This window comes from Rhinoraja longicauda, chromosome 3, assembly GCF_053455715.1.
Source record: "Rhinoraja longicauda isolate Sanriku21f chromosome 3, sRhiLon1.1, whole genome shotgun sequence".
Classification (NCBI taxonomy): Eukaryota; Metazoa; Chordata; class Chondrichthyes; order Rajiformes; family Arhynchobatidae; genus Rhinoraja; species Rhinoraja longicauda.
Genome location: NC_135955.1, coordinates 89,819,153 through 89,842,378, shown reverse-complemented (window position 1 = coordinate 89,842,378; position 23,226 = coordinate 89,819,153). Strand labels below are relative to the sequence as shown.

General features: G+C 41.2%; 1 protein-coding gene across 4 annotated transcripts in view; it reads left to right on the top strand.

Moving 5' to 3' along the window:
• poc5 (POC5 centriolar protein homolog (Chlamydomonas)) overlaps window positions 1-23,226 on the top strand; it is a 63,640-nt gene that overhangs the window by 8,795 nt on the left and 31,619 nt on the right. For 2 of the 4 annotated variants that reach the window (XM_078397074.1, XM_078397072.1), the window contains exons 4-8: window positions 2,391-2,495; window positions 3,713-3,817; window positions 15,551-15,759; window positions 17,647-17,823; window positions 18,753-18,857. In XM_078397074.1, the coding sequence (XP_078253200.1) occupies window positions 2,391-2,495; window positions 3,713-3,817; window positions 15,551-15,759; window positions 17,647-17,823; window positions 18,753-18,857 (701 nt within the window). The remainder of the gene's footprint in view (window positions 1-2,390; window positions 2,496-3,712; window positions 3,818-15,550; window positions 15,760-17,646; window positions 17,824-18,752; window positions 18,858-23,226) is intronic. The other 2 variants (XM_078397073.1, XM_078397075.1) reach the window with 2 other exon arrangements.

The window sequence follows — 23,226 nt, the reverse complement described above, 5'->3', positions numbered from 1 at the left end:
GGATGAGAAAGTGGGATAACATGAAACTAGTGTGAATGGGCGATTGATGGGTGGTGTGGTCTTGGTGGGCTGAAGGGCCTGGTGCTATGCTGTATCTCTAATCTAAGCTAAATCACATTTTTAGCGATGAGTGCCTCTGTAGGTTAGGGCATGTACTTTTGACTTTGGGCCTTTGTTTAAAATCCATTTGTAATTTGGTATTGAATTGTGATTGAACAGACAATGACGCTGCATCTATCTACCATAAAAAGAATGTGCATGCCTAAAATGAGACAATTTCTCTTCATTAAACTCCCTCCCCTTCATTTTTTAAAACTTTAAGTGGACAAGTAATTCTCCATAGAGAACCAGAGTGAAAATTATCAATGAGAATAGACAATAGACAATAGACAATAGACAATAGGTGCAGGAGTAGGCCATTCAGCCCTTCGAGCCAGCACCGCCATTCAATGCGATCATGGCTGATCACTCTCAATCAGTACCCCGTTCCTGCCTTCTCCCCATACCCCCTCACTCCGCTATCCTTAAGAGCTCTATCCAGCTCTCTCTTGAAAGCATCCAACGAACTGGCCTCCACTGCCTTCTGAGGCAGAGAATTCCACACCTTCACCACCCTCTGACTGAAAAAGTTCTTCCTCATCTCCGTTCTAAATGGCCTACCCCTTATTCTCAAACTGTGGCCCCTTGTTCTGGACTCCCCCAACATTGGGAACATGTTATCTGCCTCTAATGTGTCCAATCCCCTAATTATCTTATATGTTTCAATAAGATCCCCCCTCATCCTTCTAAATTCCAGTGTATACAAGCCCAATCGCTCCAGCCTTTCAACATACGACAGTCCCGCCATTCCGGGAATTAACCTAGTGAACCTACGCTGCACGCCCTCCATAGCAAGAACATCCTTCCTCAAATTTGGAGACCAAAACTGCACACAGTACTCCAGGTGCGGTCTCACCAGGGCCCGGTACAACTGTAGAAGGACCTCTTTGCTCCTATACTCAACTCCTCTTGTTACGAAGGCCAACATTCCATTGGCTTTCTTCACTGCCTGCTGAACCTGCATGCTTCCTTTCATTGACTGATGCACTAGGACACCCAGATCTCGTTGAACTCCCCCTCCTCCTAACTTGACACCATTCAGATAATAATAATCTGCCTTTCTATTCTTACTTCCAAAGTGAATAACCTCACACTTATCTACATTAAACTGCATCTGCCATGTATCCGCCCACTCACACAACCTGTCCAAGTCACCCTGCAGCCTTATTGCATCTTCCTCACAATTCACACTACCCCCCAACTTAGTATCATCTGCAAATTTGCTAATGGTACTTTTAATCCCTTCGTCTAAGTCATTAATGTATATCGTAAATAGCTGGGGTCCCAGCACCGAACCTTGCGGTACCCCACTGGTCACTGCCTGCCATTCCGAAAGGGACCCATTTATCCCCACTCTTTGCTTTCTGTCTGTCAACCAATTTTCTATCCATGTCAGTACCCTACCCCCAATACCATGTGCCCTAATTTTGCCCACTAATCTCCTATGTGGGACCTTGTCGAAGGCTTTCTGAAAGTCGAGGTACACCACATCCACTGACTCTCCCTTGTCAATTTTCCTAGTTACATCCTCAAAAAATTCCAGTAGATTTGTCAAGCATGATTTCCCCTTCGTAAATCCATGCTGACTCGGAATGATCCCGTTACTGCTATCCAAATGCTCAGCAATTTTGTCTTTTATAATTGACTCCAGCATCTTCCCCACCACTGATGTCAGACTAACTGGTCTATAATTACCCGTTTTCTCTCTCCCTCCTTTCTTAAAAAGTGGGATAACATTTGCTATCCTCCAATCCACAGGAACTGATCCTGAATCTATAGAACATTGAAAAATGATCTCCAATGCTTCCACTATTTCTAGAGCCACCTCCTTAAGTACTCTGGGATGCAGACCATCAGGCCCTGGGGATTTATCAGCCTTCAGTCCCATCAGTCTACCCAAAACCATTTCCTGCCTAATGTGGATTTCCTTCAGTTCCTCCATCACCCTAGGTTCTCCGGCCCCTAGAACATTTGGGAGATTGTGTGTATCTTCCTCAGTGAAGACAGATCCAAAGTGATCTGCATTGATTTTTAAAAAAATTATATTTTGTTTTATTATTTTGTTTCACTGCTATTTTGGCTAGTTAGGGTAATGCTTTGTTAAGTATTAAGGGCAGGCACAATAAGCTTTGGCTTCTGCCTACACCCTTTTTTTCCGGCCAGAGAATATCATGTGATTATTGTTTTATTTTTGAGATAATGATTTTGTACTATTTAACTTTCACAACTGTATGATCAATCTGTTGTATTGTATTGACCGGAAAAAATAAACAAATAAATAAATATTCCAGCAGGCACGTCATCAGGACAGAGGTGGAACAAAAGAACACAGACTCCAGATACACCATCGGTCCCAGAAAAGTCTGATTCAGCAAAAAAGGGACAATCGGTAGAAGGTAAAAAAAAGTTTGGGGGAAAAGGGTACATAGGATGAATTTGATAATATTTTCCAAGGCCAACACAGTTTAATTGCATTGGTATTGCAATGCTGCATACAATTAATTGCATTGGTTTTGCAATGCTGCAAAGTTCTGATGCAAATATAGGATTGAACTGACATGCCACTAACCTGTTGAATCAGATGTGATGAACTTCTTAATTATTTTGGTTATTTTTAATGAAATGCAGTTATATTGCACTTGCTTGAAGGTCTTACACACCTGTGACTTTTTCAATTTTGTTTGACGTCTCCCTTTTTTATAAATAAAAGCAATTTCCAAAATATAAGGATGTTGTGGGTCCAATCCTCGTTCCAGCAGTACAATATAATGATCTAGGGTAACACTGGCCCAAAATATGAACCAGACTTTTTGTGGGGAAATAACTACACTTTTCAAGATGTAATTCTTCACCAGATTGAAGCTTATCAAATAGAATTATCTGAATTGATATTCCGGTAGCAGGCATGTGAATTTTCTGTGGATTTCTACGTTTTAAAAATCCATTTTCTGCACTTTTTACTTGATTTCTGCATTTTTCACTTTGCCAAAATCGCATTTACCAACGGAGAAATCGGATCAGAAAAAAAAAGAAAATAAACGATGTATAGCAGCGTTTCTCAACACTAGGGTTCTGCTTGAGGTTGATAGGGGTTCTGCGAGAAATAACCGCTAATCATTGAAATCCGAACAAAACTGCGAGAGCCCACTTGAAATCCCCCCGCCCTAGAAGTCTTCCCGAAAATGTGGCACCTAGGCTGGGCATGGCAGCCAATCTCAACCTCATCGGGACTTCCACGGCCGATCGTTGGGTTGAATTTGCAACCTGCGGCCGGGGCTCTGGAACTCCAGCCCAGCTGGAGCCAGCACATCTATTCCCATTGCCGACTTCCTTGGTCGGCTGGATAAACTAGCAAAGCTCTGGAACCAAGAATGCCAGAAAATCAGTGGTGGAACTGTAATGAACAAATATTAAATTTAAGTGCAAGATTATATAACTAAATTAATTAAGACGGGGTTAAAATATAAAACACAACAGAAAAGCCAGTTACCACCTTTTTGGGCTGATTATCAATTAATGTGCGCATTTACTTCAACTACTGCAATAAGGAAAATAATAAATTGACTAATCACTAAGTATAAACATTTTTTTTTCCTCACTCACATGCCTGCAGAAGGCACGTCATCAGGACAGAAGAGGCACAAAACACAACAGACTCCTGGCACAACATTGGTCCCTGAAAAGTCTGATTCAGCACACAAGGAGAAAACATCAGAAGGTAAAAGAAAATTATGCTTTTGGGAAAGGGTACAGAGATAGGATCAATTCAAAAATACTTTCAAAAGCCCAGCACAGGCATAATTAACTACTTTGCCTTTTGCAGTGTTGCATGGTGCTAATGTAAATATAGGATTGAACTGACACGCCATTGGTCTGTTCATGTAGACATGATTAACTTTTTTTTATTATTTTGCTTATTTTTAATGAACTGCACTTGTATTGCACTTGCTTGAAGGTCCTGAAAAAACCGTGACTCTTTAAATTTTGTTTAACATCTTTTTTTAAACAAAACAAGTTCCACAATCTGTTCATTAGAGCTATACCGTTCATTATAGCCATACCGTGAGTAAATTGTTTAAATTATAAAATTGTCAATCTAGTATTCTGAAACGGAGCAGTCACTTTTATGCAGTTGATTTGTAATCCACAAATGACTTAAGAAAATTTGATCGGATGAGGTTGAAAGGGTTCTGTATCATTGTCTATTTTCAACCAGTTTTCTGAGAGGCTTGTTCTTTCAGAGGTGATCTGTCACCACATAAGCCTCTAGCTGTTTTGTTCCCCATTATGGTCTAAGCATTTTGTTTATTTTTGCCTATTTGTAGTCTGTAATGTGGGGGGAAATAACTGAATTCCAGTTAGTGAGGTGAGAGTAACTGCTCGTAAAGGCAGCATTTGAGAGAGTGGAATTAAGGGGGTCTGAGGGTTAGGTTAAAATTGAGATCAAGGTTTTGGCTAAGTGTAACTAAAACTCATAGGGCATTAGCAAATGCACTCCAATGGCTGAAGACAACTTACAGAATGGAAGGTGGTTGTGGCTCACTTGGAGTCGGCATGTGTGGTAGCTCGAGGCATAACTTCATTCCTTTATTTTATGCGATTTGGAATTCAGTCTTCCCTCTGAAGGATTCAAAGGTTATAACCACTTGGCTGTGTGTTGCTGTGCAATTTTCTCTGTAAATCTATATTGCTGATGGAACAAGGCCTGTTGAGAATGGTGAAGCTAAAGGAATCTTAGGTAGTCTGGTCAGTTTGGCAGAAGATTTGTAGACTGGAAGACAATGGTTTAAACCTTTGGGTCAAGGAACAAGGGGATGTGATGGAGTTCACTGTGCTGTCTTGGAAATCAATTCGTATGAGAGGGAATCATTTGTAGGACTATGGGAAAAGAGTGGAGAAATGGAGTAATAGGTTTGGTCTGACAAGAATCTGCATTGGCTTAATGAGCTCAATTGCTACCTTTTGCTGTAAACATTCTGATAAGTGCTTCTAGATTTATTTTGAGTATAATTAAGATGGCAATCTGACTAGTCCTGCAACTTACAAACAATATTTCTGTTTTTACCCTTTCACACATGATTCCTTTGTTCTCTCCACATACTGGCTTTCAGTTCTGATGAAGAGTTCTTAACTTGAAGAGACAACAATTTTTCTCACCACTGATGCAACTTGATGTATTTGAGTGCCTCGAGCAATATCTGTGTTTGTTTTTGCCGTGTATTTCCAGCACTTTGTTTCTATTTCAAATGTCCAGAATCTATAGTACTTGGCTTTTGATTGTGTTTCTAGAGCTTTGGTTAAGGAAGGAATGTTGATTATTGGTACTGACGGCATGTTCTTGAATTGTACCAGGCATGTTTTAATAATTGGAATGAAAAGGTTGATTGAATGGGCACTAATTCTTGCATTGCTCCATCATTGCCCGATGTAAACTTGAGGAATAGTAAACAGTACCTGCAGCCTTTTCTAATCAATGATTCTTTAAGTGGTCACAGTTATCTTCACAGATCCTGTGGTGCCATTCATTCGCAGTTAGCAAGAGCTTGTAGATGCATACTGTGGAACGCAGCATGGTCCCAGTAATGTGTGACTGGCAAGATCAGGCAGTATGCTGGTTGTCTGGATATTTGTGATCCTATCTCGTAGTCGTATAGTGCAGAAACAGATCCTCGACCCCACTTTTCAAAAAGGGAGGGAGAGAGAAAACGGGGAATTACAGACCAGTTAGTCTAACATCGGTAGTGGGGAAAATGCTAGAGTCAGTTATTAAAGATGGGATAGCAGCACATTTGGAAAGTGGTGAAATCATTGGACAAAGTCAGCATGGATTTATGAAAGGTAAATCATGTCTGACTAATCTTATAGAATTTTTCGAGGATGTAGCTAGTAGAGTGGATAAGGGAGAATCAGTGGATGTGTTATATCTGGACTTCCAGAAGGCTTTTGACAAGGTCCCACATAAGAGATTAGTATGCAAACTTAAAGCACACGGTATTGTGGGTTCAGTATTGATGTGGATAGAGAACTGGCTGGCAGACAGGATGCAAAGAGTAGGAATAAACGAGTCCTTTTCAGAATGGCAGGCAAGGCTCAGTGCTGGGAACCCCGGCTATTTACAATATATATTAATGATTTGGACAAGGGAATTGAATGCAACATCTCCAAGTTTGCGGATGACACGAAGCTGGGGGGCAGTGTTAGCTGTGAGGAGGATGCTAGGAGGCTGCAACGCGACTTGGATAGGTTAGGTGAGTGGGCAAATGCATGGCAGATGCAGTATAATGTGGATAAATGTGAGGTTATCCACTTTGGTGGCAAGAACAGGAAAGCAGACTATTATCTGAATGGTGGCCGATTAGGAGAAGGGGAGATGCAACGAGACCTGGGTGTTGTGGTACACCAGTCATTGAAAGTAGGAATGCAGGTGCAGCAGGCAGTGAAGAAAGCGAATGGTATGTTGGCATTCATAGCGAGGGGATTTGAGTATAGGAGCAGGGAGGTTCTGCTGCAGTTGTACAGGGCATTGGTGAGACCACACCTGGAGTATTGCGTACCGTTTTGGTCTCCTAATCTGAGGAAAGACATTCTTGCCATAGAGGGAGTACAGAGAAGGTTCACCAGATTGATTCCTGGGATGGCAGGACTTTCATATGAAGAAAGATTGGATAGACTCGGCTTGTACTCGCTGGAATTTAGAAGATTGAGGGGGGATCTTATAGAAACTTACATCATTCTTAAGGGGTTGGACAGGCTAGATGCAGGAAGATTGTTCCCGATGTTGGGGAAGTCCAGAACAAGGGGTCACAGTTTAAGGATAAGGGGGAAGTCTTTTAGGACCGAGATGAGAAAGTTTTTTTTCACACAGAGAGTGGTGAATCTGTGGAATTCTCTGCCACAGAAGGTAGTTGAGGCCAGTTCATTGGCTATATTTAAGAGGAAGTTAGATGTGGCCCTTGTGGCTAAAGAGATCAGGGGGTATGGAGAGAAGGCAGGTACGGGATACTGAGTTGGATGATCAGCCATGATCATATTGAATGGCGGTGCAGACTCGAAGGGCTGAATGGCATACTCCTGCACCTATTTTCTATGTTTCTATGTTTCTTGGTCCATGCTGACCATCCACTACCCATTTACACTAATCCTACTTTCTTCTTGCATCTCCATCAGCTCTCTGATTGCACTATTTGCCTACACACTTGGGTCAAATCAAAATGATCAATTAATTTGTCAACCAGCACTATCAACGAGATGCGCGAGGAAATTGGATGCATCCCACACAGAGAACACGCAAACTGAACAAATGTCACCAGAACTCCGCATTCCTAGATGGTTGGAGCCATGAGGCAGCAGCTCTATAAGCTGTGACACTGTCACCCCAAGTTCTTTGCAAAAGGGTATATGCGATAGTCACACAGCATGGTAACAGGCCCTTCGGCCCAACTTGCCCACTTTGACCAAGATGTCCCATCTACACTAGTCCCACCAACCTACGATTGGCCCATATGCCTTCTAAATGTTTCCTTTCTGTGTATCTGTCCAAAAGTCAAATGTAGTTATTGCCTTGCCCTCGACTACATCCTTTAGACAATAGACAATAGGTGCAGGAGTAGGCCATTCAGCCCTTCGAGCCAGCACCGCCATTCAATGCGATCATGGCTGATCACTCTCAATCAGTACTCCGTTCCTGCCTTCTCCCCATACCCCCTCACTCCGCTATCCTTAAGAGCTCTATCCAGCTCTCTTGAAAGCATCCAACGAACTGGCCTCCACTGCCTTCTGAGGCAGAGAATTCCACACCTTCACCACTCTCTGACTGAAAAAGTTCTTCCTCATCTCCGTTCTAAATGGCCTACCCCTTATTCTTAAACTGTGGCCCTTTGTTCTGGACAGCTTTGGCAGTTTGTTCTATATACCTACCATACTCTGTGTGAAAAAGTTTCCCCTCTGGTTCCTATTAAATCTTTCTCCCTCTCAAATCTATGCTCTCTGTTTCTGTCTGAAAGCGACTGCATTCACGCTATTTATTCCCTCATGATTTTATAGACCCCCATAGGATCACCCTTTAGACTCCTGTGCTTCAAGGAATAAAGGCATCTTCATCACAAGCCACATGGACACTCATCTTTCATCAACATCTTGTTGATGATGTATTATCCTTGGGGCCCCTTGCCAATTTGATAATCTAGATTATTTTCAGTTGGACACTCGTTATTAGTCTCAGCTGTTCCATCCAAAAGTGCCAAATTGATTTCCACATTTTCTGTCAACTAATCCTCTGCCCTCATCAAGAGATTACTCCCAATCCCATGCGCTATCACTTTGTTTTAACATTTGTATGGTACCTTCTGGGAGACCTTCTGAAAATCTGAATAAGTTGCATGCAAGTGTTCTGTTTTCTATAATGCTAGTTATGTCAAAGAAACTCATAGAAACATAGAAAATAGGTGCAGGAGGAGGCCATTCGGCCCTTCGAGCCAGCAATGCCATTCATTGTGATCATGGCTGATTGTCCCCAATCAATAACCCGTGCCTGCCTTCTCCCCATATCCCTTGATTCCACTAGCGCCTAGAGCTCTATCTAACTCTCTCTTAAATCCATCCAATGATTTGGCTTCCACTGCCCTCTGGCAGAGAATTCCACAAATTCACAACTCTGGGTGAAAAAGTTTTTTCTCGTCTCAGTTTTAAATGGCCTCCCCTTTATTCTACGACTGTGGCCCCTGGTTCTGGACTCGCCCAACATTGGGAATATTTTTCCTGCATCTAGCTTGTCCAGTCCTTTTATAGTTTTATGTCTCTATAAGATCCCCTCTCATCCTTCTAAACTGCAGTGAATACAAGCCTAGTCTTTTCAATCTTTCCTCATATAACAGTCCCGCCATCCCAGGGGTCAATTTCATGAACCTACACTGCACTGCCTCAATTACAAGGATGTCCTTCCTCAAATTAAGAGACCAAAACTGTACACAATACTCCAGATGTGGTCTTACCAGGGCCCTATACAACTGCAGAAGAACTTCTTTACTCCTATACTGAAATCCTCTTGTAATGAAGGCCAACATTCCATTAGCTTTCTTCACTGCCTGCTGTACCTGCACGCCAACTTTCAGTGACTGGAGTGCAAGGACACCCAGGTCTTGCTGCACCTCCCCTTTACCTAATCTAACACCATTGAGATAATAATCTGCCTCCTTGTTTTTGCCACCAAAGTGGATAACCTCACATTTATGCGTGGCAGATGCACATTTATACTGCATCTGCCACGCATCTGCCCACTCACTCAATCTGTCCAGGTCACCCTGCAACCTCGTAACATCCTCTTCACAGTTTACACTGCCACCCAGCTTTGTGTCATCCACAAACTTGCTAGTGTTGCTTCTAATTCCCTCTTCCAAATCATTAATATATATGGTAAACAGTTGCAGCCCCAACACCGAGCCTTGCGGCACTCCAATCGCCACTGCCTGCCATTCTGAAAAGGACCTGTTTACTCCTACTCTTTGCTTCCTGTCTGCCATTTGTTATCCATGTCAACACCCTACCCCCAATACCATGTGCTCTAATTTTAGTCACCAATCTCCCGTGCGGGACCTTATCAAAGGTTTTCTGAAAGTCTAGATACACTACATCCACTGGCTCCCCTTCATCCATTTTACTTGTCACATCCTCAAAAAATTCCAGAAGATTAGTCAAGCATGATTTCCCTTTCATAAATCCATGATGACTTGGAATTATCCTTTTACTGCTATCCAAATGCACCATTATTACCTCTTTAATATTCACTCCAGCATCTTTCCCACCACCGAAGTCAGGCTAACTGGTCTGTAGTTCCCTGTTTTCTCTCTCGCTCCTTTCTTGAAAAGTGGGATAACATTAGCTATCCTCCAATCCACAGGAACTGATCCTGAATCTATTGAACATTGGAAAATGATCACCAATGCGTCCACTATTTCTAGAGCTACCTCCCTGAGGACCCTGGGATGCAGACCATCAGGCCCAGGGGATTTATCATCCTTCAGTCCCATTGGTCTACCCAATACTATTTCTCGTCTAATGAAATTTTTTTTCAGTTCCTCTATCCCCCTAGATCCTCTGTCCTCCAGTACATCTGGGAGATTGTTTGTCTTCCTTAGTGAAGACAGATCCGAAGTACCTGTTCAACTCTTCTGCCATTTTCTTGTTACCCATAATAATTTCACCCATGTCTGCCTTCAAGGGACCCACATTTGACTTTGCTACTCTTTTTCTCTTAACATATCTAAAGAAGCTTTTACTGTTCTCCTTTATATTCTTGGCCAGCTTCCTCTCGTACTTCATCTTTTCAGCCCGTATTGCCCGTTTTATTACCTTCCGTTGTCCTATGAAAGTTTCCCAATCCTTTGGCTTCCGGCTACACTTTGCTGTGTTATACATCTTTTCTTTTAGTTTTATTCCATCCTTAACTTCTCTTGACAGCCACGGTTGCCTCCTACTCCCCTTAGAATCTTTCTTCCTTTTTGGAATGAAATGATCCTGTGTCTTCTGGATTATGCCCAGAAATTCCTGCCATCGCTGTTCCACCGTCATTCCTGCTAGGATCCCTTTCCAGTCTACCTTGGCCAGATCCTCTCTCGTGCCTTCTTAGTCCCCTTTGTTCAACTGCATCACTGACACTTCCGATTTAACCTTCTCCTTCTCAAATTGCAGATTAAAACTAATCATATAATGATCACTACCTCCAAGCGGTTCCTTTACCTCGAGTTCTCTTATCAAATCTGGTTCATTGGACAACACTAAATCCAGAATTGGATTTCTTTGGTAGGCTCCATTACAAGCTGCTCTAAGAATCCATCTCGGAGGCACTCTACAAACTCTCGTTCTTGGGGTCCTGAACCAACCTACCCAGTCTACCTGCATATTGAAATCCCCCATCACCACAGTGGCATTACCTTTCTTACATGCCAGTTTTAACTCCTGCTGCCACTTACACACTACATCCGGGCTACTATTTGGGGGTCTGTGATAACACCAATTAGTGTCTTCCTGCCTTTACAATTCATCAACTCAATCCACAGTGACTCTACCTCGTCAGTCCCTATGTCTTCCCTCGCAAGGGACTGGATTTCATCCCTCACCAGCAGAGCTACCCCACCGCCTCTGCCCACCTGCCTGTCCTTTCTATAGGATGTATTACCCTACCTGATTCACTTTTCATAAATCCATATTGACCCAGTTGGCACTTTCTTAATTGATTATAGCAATTTTCCTACTGCCGGTGTCAGGCTAGCTGGTCCGTGGTTCCTTGTTTCCCTCTGACCGTAAGATGAAAGAAGAGCAGTAGTAAATCACTCGGATCTTTGAGCCTGCCCTACGTTTAACGCTATCATGACTGTTCTCCTGCCGGCTTCTTCCCCTTTCCTGTGCCAGTCCCCCTAAGCCCACAATTCTATGATCTTTCAATAATTTATTTATTGCCTTTTTAAATATCTTCAATGATTTGGCCTCCACAACCCTCCCAGGTAGAGAATTCCAGAAAGTCACCACCCTTCATGAATTCAATGTACCTCAATTTTAAATGACTGCAATCAAATCTGGTAATGATGTTCCCTTGTTCAAGATTCTCCTGCTGTAGTGAAAACATCACATCATCTATCCTATTATTCCTTCCTTGTATTTCAATAAGTTCACTCCTCATTCTTCTAAACTGCAAAGAATGAAGATCTAATTGCCTTAGCCAGTCACACCCGTAGCCCTTGGAAAGCAGTCAATATAATCAAGACCATTTCTACCCCAGTCATTCTCTCCTCTCTCCCATCTGGCAGAAGATTCAATGATTTGAAAGTGCATACCATCAGATTTAGGAACTGTTTCTTCTTCGCTGTCACAAGATGAGTGAATGGACCTCTCGCAAGCTAAGAGTATGGTCCTGATATTCTAGTTTACATTTTGCAGCCCTTGAACTTTTTTATCTGCACTGTCTCTGCAGCTGTAATGCTGTTTATTTTGCTCTTTGCACTAGCTATTGTACTGTTGTATAGTTTGATTGTACTGATATGGTATAATTTGACTGGATTAGCTTGCAAAACAGTTTTTTTGCTATCTTGGAACAGTGACAATAATAAATCAGTAAAAATCACAATAGGACTGCCCCTTCATCCCAGGAATTAACCAAGTGAATATCTGGACAGCATAGCCTCATACCAGCATATCCTCATACCAGCATATCCTACAAGGAAACTAAAACTGTGTACAGTACACGAGGTGTGCCTCCACAACAATTGTGACAACACTTCCCTATTTCTAAACCAGTCCTCTTACAATAAAGGCCAATGTATAATTTTCCTTCGTAGCCACATGCCTGTCTTTTTGTGATTTTTCTACAAGAATGCCACTGTGTTCATCTCGCCTTTAAGTGGGATTAGATTTGCTGTCTTTGTTTATGTGGGGACTTTACAAAAAATCTAGAAATTTGGAGGGTCAATCAGGACACCCATTTGTATTCACACCCATCCTTTTCAAAGACTTAGCATGCAGGTTTTGGGTATGGAAGTTTACAGCTTTCATTTAATTCTCCGGTATCTTTTCTAATTTCTTCATGTTTCTCATTTCCTCGACCTTTTTTGTTCTCCACTATATCTGAGATTTTTTATACCTTTAATGAAGACTAATACAAAATATTGGTTTAATTACTCTACCATTTTCTCAACCTGAATATAATTCTAGCTCAGTTGTAAAGATCTACATTAACTTTGGCTTATTCCACTTTTGCATATTTGTGATTTTAAAAATATTTTGTGTTCTTGTTAGATTACTTGAATAATTGAGGGAACTTATTTCATTATTGCTAAAATCAAACATGGTGTTCATAAATGATAGGAGCAGAATTAGGCCATTTGGCCCATCAAGTCTACTCCACCATTCAATCATGGCTGATCTATTTCTTCTTCCTAACCCCGTCCCCCTGCCTTCTCCCCATAACCTCTGACACTCGTACTAGTCAAGAATCTATAGCTGCCTTACATCTGCTATCTCTGCCTACAGAGCCTTCTGTGGCAAAGAATTCCACAGATTTGCCACCCTCTGACTAAAGAACCCCTCTGACTCATCTCCTTGTTTAAAGAACGTCCTTTAATTCTGAGGCTATGACCTCTAGTCCTAGACTCTCTGACTAGTGGAAACATCCTCTCCACATCCACTCTATCCAAACCTTTCACTATTCTGTATGTTTCAATGAGGTTCCCCTTCATTCTTCTAAACACCAGCAAGTACTGGCCCAGTGCTGTCAAACGCTCATCAAATGCTCATTCCTGGGATCTTGCTTGTAAACCCCCTCTGGACCCTCTCCAGATCCAGCAGCCTTTCTCAGATATGGTGCCCAAAATTGCTCACAATATTCCAAATGCGGCCTGACCAGCGCCTTATAGAGCCTCAGCATTGCATCCCTGTTTTTGTATACAAGCTCTCGAAATAAATGGTAGCATTGCGTTTGCTTTCTTTATTACCGATTTGACTTGCAGATTAACTTTTTGGGAATCCTGCACCAGCACACCCAAGTCCCTTCGCACCTCTGATTTCTGGATTCTCTCCCCATTTAGAAAATAATCTACACTTTTATTCTTGCTACTAAAATGCATAACTCCATACTTTGCTACACTATATTCCATCTGCCACTTCTCTGCCCACTCTCCCAACCTATCCAGGTCCTTCTGTAAAATCCCTGCTTTCTCTACACTACCGGCCCTTCCACCTATTTTCATATCATCCGCAAACTTGGCCACAAAGCCTTCAATCCCGTTATCCAAATTGTTAATATACACCGTGAAGAACAGTGGACCCAGCCCTGAGCCCTGTCTGTTAGTCACTGGCAGTCAACCAGATAAAGCCCCCTTTATTGCCACCTCTTTGCTTTATGCCATGCAGCCAACCTGCTATCCATACTAGTATCTGCCTTATGATACCATGGGCTCTTATCTTCCTCAGCAGCCTCCTGTCTGGCACCTTATCAAAGGCTTTCTGAAAATCTAGGTGAACAACATCTGCTGACTTTCCTTTGTCTGTCCTGCTATTTACTTCAAAGAATTCCAGCAAATTTATCAGGCAAGACCTCTCCTTCACAAAGCCATGCTGACTTTGGCCTATTTTATCTTGACTTGAAACATGCGAGTTATCTGCCAAATATTTTCGTTTCATGTGAATTTTGGGAAAATACAGCTTATGTATTTAAGGAAAGGACCGTTTCAATTAAGGTGTTAGTATAGAAATCTCAATTTATGGAAGTGCTGGCCTGCCCATGTAGTGATGTTAACATGAATAAGATGGCTTAAGGCCAGTTGTTGTCTCAAGTCATCTGATACTTTGGCTAGAAAAGCAAGAAAACACTTGAGCATGTTAAAAACTGAAGCAATTGTTTCATAGGTATAGTGTTTTTGTTTTTTGACGCATTAATGTTCAGGAGAAAATAATTAACAGCATTCATCATTCTAAGTATTTTGCATTACTCTTCATTAAAGATATTTTAAAAAACTATGGTAGAGAACAAAAGTTGAGCAAATGGGAAGCATGAATAAATTAGAAAAGATTTCAGAAAATTAACTTGGAAATTTGTGTTCTCCATCTTTTCATTGTTGTCTCTTTCCTCCACTGGTACAACAGGGACAAAATCCACATTGCTGCTTTGGACCCATTTCGATAATAAGCTTTAATTGTCCGATTGGAGTTAATTGAAATGAAGCAGAATTTCTGTCTAGCTTTAATAGACAATAGACAATGGGTGCAGGAGTAGGCCATTTGGCCCTTCGAGCCAGCACCGCCATTCAATGTGATCATGGCTGATCATCCACAATCAGTACCCCGTTCCTGCCCTCTCCCCATACCCCCTGACTCCGCTATCATTAAGACCTCTATCTAACTCTCTCTTGAAAACATCCAGAGAATTGGCCTCCACTGCCTTCTGAGGCAGAGAATTCCACAGATTTACAACTCTGAGTGAAAAAGTTTTCCTCATCTTTGTTCTAAATGGTCTACCCCTTAGATTTAAGATCAGTATATTATGATGTCACTGCTCAGTTGGCTATGATATGTTAAATATAGCATCTACTATGATGCAATTTAACACCTGTGATGTCACTGCTTTTATAAAATGCAAAACGTATTCAGTGGGATTCTCTGGAGATAAGGCAAATGAAGTACATGTTAGTTGGCTGTCTGCAACATTTGCAAGTGTACATTTGGATTATTGGTTCCCACTGAAGTGTTGTGAAATTGTTCAGTGCATTAAAATCAGTAAACTGGGTTGCATATTGTTTGGAAGTTTCAATTTTCATAGACCAGCTAAATGGATAGGTCATTTTAAGGTCTCATGTATGGCATTATTATTCTCTTATTACGGGTATATTTTTCTCTTCAATTATATCAGAGTTGTGCACATTTAGAGGGGAGAGCATCTATTGAACAGTCTGCTCCTGTTTTACAGGCCAGGAAGTTCCCCAGAAGAGAACTACTCCATCTGCATCAAAAACTGTTTTGCTATTAGACGGGCTTGTTCATTCTGAGAAAACCCCTTCACGTATGGCAGTACCCAGAACGCCAGAGATGTTTCCATCAGTATGTCAATTGTCTATTCCAGCTGAAAATCTGGATAAAGTAGAAAATATACTCAACATTGCAAATGACCAACTCAAGGTCAGTAAAGCTAGAACTTTGTTTCCATTGTTATTAAACAAATAAATGTGGTTGACTAGATTAAAAATGTTCAGAGTGCTAATTTAAGAAATTACTTCAGCGAGAGAAAATCACAATGGATATTCAAACGTTTATAAGTGATAGTAGCAGAATGAAGCCATTCGGCCCATCAAATCTACTCCGTCATTTAATCACAGTTGATCTATCCATCCCTCCTAACCCCATTCTTCTGCCTTCTCCCCAATAATCCCTATCACCAGTTATTCTGAGAAACTAGGCCTTTTGGTGTATTGATTCTGTACTGGTTCTAGAAGAACAATCTAACCAACCCTCTCCCCATTTCCTGCAAGTTATTTCTGTTCAGATTTTTGCTTGGTTCCATGCAGAAGATGACAGTTTCTTAATATCTGGCCGTGCATTCCAAACCTCAACTTGTTTCATCGTTTAATAACATTATCTTTGTGCAGCTCTTGGTTCTTTTCCTAAATGCACTAATTTGGTTTCTTGACACCCTCTGCAAATGGGAAGATTCTTTCTAGCTGCACTCTATACTCTAAATGATTAATTCAAGCTTGTCAATTCGAGTTTATTGTCGTATGCAGAAGTGGGGTGAGATACAGATACAATGAAAATCTCGTAGCAGCTTCACAGGACTCGGATAAACGCAGAAACACATAATACATAAATTATGCATAAATTATACACTTTCTAAGAGAAAAACCATGTACAAAATAAAAACAAGATATTGGAGCAAAAATGTCATTTACAAAAGAAAATCATGGAAGTGCAAGAGGTGGACTGTAATGCTCTGTTGCTGTTATTGAGGTACGGTCGTAGTTGAACAGGTTGGTTCAAGAACTTAGTAGTCGTAGAAAGGTAACTATTCCTGAACCTACTGGTGTGGGACTACAGGTTTCTGTACCTCCCGCCCAAGAGCAGCAAAGAGAAGAATACACGGCGTGGATAGTGAGGATCATTAATAGATGCTGCCGCCTTGAAGGAGCACCTCGTGTAGATCCTTTTGAGGGGAAGTCTGTGCCTCTGGACAGGGTTAAGTCCGCCACTCTCAACTGCCTCTTGCGTTCCTATGCTTTGGAATTGCCATACTATATCCTTCCTTTGCCCCGCCCCCTGACATCAGTCTGAAGAAGGGTCTCGACCAGAAACGTCACATATTCCTCCTCTCCTGAGATGCTGCCTGACCTGCTGAGTTACTCTAGCATTTTGTGAATAAATACCTTCGATTTGTACCAGCATCTGCAGTTATTTTCTTACAATACCAGTCCATGATGTAGCTATAGAGTCAGAGTCGTACAACATTGAAACGGGCCCTTTAGCTCTTCTAGTCCATGTACTTCCATCTGCACGTCTTTGGCCAATATTCCTCCAAACCTATCCATGTCTCATGGCCTCCGCTGGTCTGCCTCAACAACCTCCTCTGGCTGCTCATTGCAAAGACTCGCCACTGTGTGGAAAAGTTTCCCCACAGCTTCCTATTAAATCCTTCCCCTTGCACCTTAAACCTATGTCTTCTGTTTTTTTATTCCCCATCCGGCAAATTATGTATATGCTAATAACCTTATAACTTATCACATTGATTCAATGACTTAAGTCTAAATTTAGGAACATAAAGTATTTTATACAAGTTCATAAAAAAGGGCCTGTTTGTATATATTTGTTCAAATAGCTGTGAATAATACAAAACAAGGTTTTTTTATCATTCTAAAGAAGGGTCTAACCCAAAACATTGTCTGTCCATTCCCTCCACAGATGCTGCCTAACTTGAGTTCCTCGAGCACTATATTTATTCCAGATTCCAGCATGTGTGGTTCCTTATGTTTAAGGTTTTTGGTTGTTTTATAAAATCAAAATGTCTTTCTTTCGAAGGCCAATATTCTGTCTGAAATCCGCCAATGGAGACTTTCGGTTATTGAACAGCATAAGCAGGAGTTGAAAGAAGAAAAAGAGAAACATGAAGCTCAAATTGCGCAAATGGCCTGCCAGACGCAGAACTTAAACCAGCTAATTTGTACCTATGAGGATTCAGTTCGAAGGAAAGATGAGGTACAGTTACTGTTATGGAAATAATATTTTGTATAAAATTTAGTTGTGTCAGAATCCCATTATATAATGTGACGGTAAGAATTGTCTGAAATTGTCAGTGGTTACAAGTAATGTAACATTAGTTACATTTATTATCAAAACAACTTGATTCCCCTCAGGAAGTAAAATGGTAGTCATCCATGAAGACTGGAATTCCGTCAAATCAGTCTTTGAATTATTTAAGAAATGTCCTCATCCAAGACCACTGGGGTGGAATATAAAATGAAGTGCTATCCAGTGGAATTATCTGAACTGTACCTCAATTCTCATTGAAAATTGCACAATGGCTGAATATTGCAGACAATGTGATGTAATTATAACAATAATGGAAGCCAGTACCAATGCAAATCCTGGGGCTTGTCTGTTGATCACTGCAGAAATCCTGATTTTTGTTTCCAAATTATTTTAATCCAGTTCTTCCACATAGCTCCCCTTAGCTACTACTGCCTCTTTCTCCTTTCAAATGGGAGATGATGGCACCATAGAGGGGTAAGTAAAAATGTCTTTGTAACTTAATTCATTTAAAGTTTTTTAATAAGCTTTTTAAATTGTAACCATTAAGTGGTGTCAAACACACTGATATTTGGTTTTCAACACATTAGGAGTGAGACTTCACAAGTTATCATAGTGCTGTAGTCCAATGAGCTATCTGTGCTGAGACAGCCTCTGTGGGACATGTTGGGTGCATGTTTTTTTAAAAGGACGAGGAATTAATTACAAGTTAGAAACCAGAATCTTTTGATAATATTTGACTGCTTAAATTTACAATTTACCCCAAAAAATCTAATTAACAACATGGTATTCTGTGAGATTCTTTGAGCATATTGTTCTTGATGATCTTCTCAGAAATGTAAAACGAGGCTAAATATTTTTATTTGTTTTCTACAAAGGTAATTTCCAATTTGATCCAAGGACTTAAGAATCTGAAAGAGAAGATAGAATTGATGCGCAGTTTTACACAGTGGCGACTTCAACATTCAGAGGCAAAAGCAGATGTATGTTTGAATGCATGCCAAAAATATACAAAGTTTAAAGTTGATTGAACCTTCTTCTGTGATTGCTACCTCCCTTGTTTTTTTTCCCTTCGCTGTGATCAACAAGGATGAAGTGTCCTCTATTTGGTTTGGCCGCAAGCCTGGGTAGATAATTGGGAACACAGACTTGCCCACCATCTGCTCGCCCCTCTCGACCTAATAGACTGATTCCAGAGGAACAACATGGCTGCAATGTCTGGGGCCTATTTGGTTGCAAAATTTGGTTGCGGAAGGTGAAAACCCAAGGAATCACTTGTTAGGGACTCCGTCAACCGTGCCTTTGGCTCTCCTGAGCCTTCCCCACATGCTGTGGGTTGCTATTTGATCCATAGCTGGGACTTGGTTAATGGGCGCCAGGGCATGTCCACATGCTGCTGGGCCTACATGGGCATCTCTGGGACCAACGTTCCTCCGAGATCCCCAGGCAGTTTTGCCTGGGACAAAAGTGGTCCCAGTTACCATGTGTTGGCATGAGGAGGCACTGTGGGGAGTCTTGATGATGGAGAGGGGAAGGCTTATTCACTCAGCACCCTTTTTTAGCAAGATTTGCTAGCCAGTGACATCCGGATTTACACCAGCGCACTAGCTGCGTTCATCACCCTGTGACTCACACAAATCTAATCTTATTGGATCAGAATTCAGATGCCATATGACCTACTCTTAAAATGTTGTTGGGGAAGAAAGATTTGGATAAAAGATAGACACAAAATGCTGGAGTAACTCGGCGGGTCAAGCAGCATCTCTGGAGGAAATGGATGGCTAATGTTTGTGTCGGGACCCTTCAATTTGGATTATTGCATTTGTAATCTAAGTATATGTTTTCTGGTCAGTTGTTTAAATATGCTTCTCACTTTGCCACACAATCTCAAATGCTCCTAATTAATAATGTGGCAACCTCTATGTTGGTAAATTGCTGTGTAGGATAAGGTTTGATGCAGATAAATGTATGTAAAACTTAGTTTGTTAGGTGTAAGAGGAGCATAAAAAACACCATGTCGAATTAAAAAAGTAAATTAAAAACGGGAGTGTAATAAGCTTTAGTAACTCTTCAGTTTATACAATATGTCGAGGATTAAAAGTTCCTTCTGACTAAGAAAAGTTGCCTGAACAATCTAATGGTGTTTTAAAAATATTTGAGCGACTCAATTAAATATAACAGTATTAAAAATTAGCCTCTGCACCCTTTGGGTAGGAAAAGAAAATTTCCTACTCATGGTATGTAGTCCATTGGTATCTTGTTAAAAAAATATAAAGATTCAACATCAGGCAGGGAAAAATTGGCAACAGCATAATAGTTATAAATTTGGAATATTGAGGCTGCATCAAGTTTAGTTTGGAGATAACGCACGGAAACAGGCAGTTTGGCCCACTGAATCCATGCCGACCAGCGATCCCCGGACACTAACACTATATGACATACACTAGGTAGAATTTACAGATGCCAATTAGCCTACAAACCTGTACGTCTTTGGAGTGTGGGAGGAAACGAGCTCCCGGAGAAAACCCACGCAGGTCACTGGGAGAACGTACAAACCCTGGGCAGACAGTACCCATAGTCAGGATCAAACCCGGGGTCTCTGACGCTGTAAGGCAGCAACTCTACCGCTGTGCCACTGCCATTATTTGAAGTATTTTCATTCAGTGCTAACGGTTGCATTTCACTTTGAAACTGGATGTGAATATCCTTGTTACGACTTCATCATTGATATAAACATAGAAAATAGGTGCAGGAGTAGGCCATTTGGCTCTTCGAGCCAGCACCGCCATTCAATGTGATCATGGCTAATCATCCAAAATCAGTACCCCGTTCCTGCTTTCTCCCCATATTCCTTGATTCCGTTAGCCCTAAGAACTATAACTAACTCCCTCTTAAATACATCCAGTGAATTGGCCTCCACTGCCTTCTGTGGTAGACAATTCCACTGATTCACAACTCTCTGGATGAAGAAGTTTTTCCTCATCTCAGTCCTAAATGGCCTACCTCTTATTCTTTAACTGTGACCCCTGGTTCTGGACTTCCCCAACATGGGGAACAATTTTCCTGCATCGAGCCTGTCTAATCCCTTAAGAATCTTATGTTTCTATAAGATCCCTTCTTCTCATCCTTCTAAATTCCAATGAATATAAGCCTAGTCAATCCATTCTTTCATCATATGTCAGTCCTGCCATCCCGGGAATTAACCTGCTGAACCTACGTTGCACCCCCTCAATAGCAAGAGTGTCCTTCCTCAAATTAGGAGACCAAAACTGCACACATTACTCCAGGTGTAATCTCACTAGGGCCCTGTGCAACTGCAGTAGGACCTCCTTGCTCCGAAACTCAAATCCTCTCGCTATGAAGGCCGACATGCCATTTGCTTTCTTCACTCCCTGCTATACGTGCCTGCTTACTTTCAGTGACTGATGTACGAGGACACCCAGGTTTCGTTGCACCTCCCCTTTTCATAATCTGACACCATTTAGATAATAATCTCGTTGTTCTTGCCACCAAAGTGAATAACTTCACATTTATCCACATTATACTGGATCTGCCCACTCAACCAACCTATACAAGTCACCCTGCAGCCTCATGGCATCCTCCTTGCAGCTCACACTGCCACCCAGCTTTGTGTCATCTGCAAACTTGGAGATTTAATTCCTTCATCTAAATTGTTAATATGTATTGATGTTGTATGATAGCCCAAATTGTCATGTTTTTTTGTATTAAATTCAGTTAACAGGTTTTCCTAATAGTGTCAAATCTAGATATCTTTGTCAATATTATCAGAATAGTATATTTGCAATATGACTAATAGAGTTGGAGTGATGTGGGGAAGAGGTGGCAGTTCATTAGGGATGCCTACTTGAAAACCGCCAATGGTATTGGTTCCCAATGGGGCTTTTCCAGAGAGAGGTACAGTGGTAGTTTCTGAGATATCAAATACAGATTTGGTAATAGTTTTGATTTTGTGCTAGTGCGAGGCATTGTTGGATATGCTTTCATCATTTTTTGTGAGACTGTGTGACCTTTATGTTCAGATATCTACATAGATATCTACATTGAACTATTAAGTTAATTTATATTTAATCTTTGAAAATTGCTAATCATAAACAAAATGAAAACATTTTCCCCAAATTGAAGAAATTTGACTTCACCCGCTTGAATTGTGTGCTTTTCATTGTCATGGTCTTTCTAATGAATTAAAATCTGTATATTCAATTAACCTGAGAACATTCGATAACCCGAAATGTCAGCTTGACTTTTAGATTAATATATATACATAATTTATAACAGGTGCACGATGTCCATTGAATATTGTTTAATTCATGTCAAGACTACATGCCCAGAACACGCAATACTGTGGACTAAGTTTTGTGATTAGCGACAGGCCAAAGGAACTTTATACTGATCCTTGCATACAGTTTCCCAACGTGACTAGCAATTTCAGTGATGAGAACTTGAACTTGAGGGTAGCATGGTGGCGCAGTGGTAGAGTAGCTGCCTTGCAACGCCAGAGACCCAGGTTCAATCCCGACTGCGAGTGCTATCAGTACGGAGTTTGTATGTTCTCCCCTTGACCAGCATGGGTTTTCTCCGGAATCTCCAGTATCCTCCCACACTCCAAAGAAGTACAGGTTTGTATGGTAAAATTGTAAATTGTCCCGTGTGCGTGGATCACTGATCGGCATGAGCCGAAGGGCCTACTTCTGTGCCGTATGTCTAAACTAAACCTGACCTCTCTTGCTGCTGTCGGGTTTCATTTCAGAGTTGCTTGTGCCATTTGGCTGTTCAACTTGAGTTAATATCATTGCTAATGATGTTTGAAAACTGGTCTCGACCCAAAACGTCACCCATCCATATTCTCCAGGAATGCTGCTGACCCACTGACCCTTCTTAAAATATCTGTCAATTACTTCTAGAGTATATTCAATAACTTCGCCTTCACAGTCTTCTGCAGTAGGGAATTTTGAGAGTCATAATCCTCAGTCTCTCTTCCAGCCCATCTTAAATGGGCCACCCATTTTTTCATCCAAAGTGAATAGTATGCATTATTTTCTTTTTGCAGAATGGCTTCTTGGAAATGTCCCAGAGCCTTACTAGTAGCAATTTAAGCCTCTTTTGCTTTTTTGTGTAATTTTTTTTAATGACTGGTAAGGCTTTGTGTCATGCCCAACAAGCCAAACTGTGAGAAAGGAAAAAAATACACTCAGTGATGACATGCAGAAATGATCAGTTCTGATACAGGCATATTGGGCTACCTAAAGTTGGAATTAATAGAGACCTGCAACATGTTTTGATTGTCAAAGGGGCTTGAATAGCTGACTGATACTCCATCATTGTCACTATCTA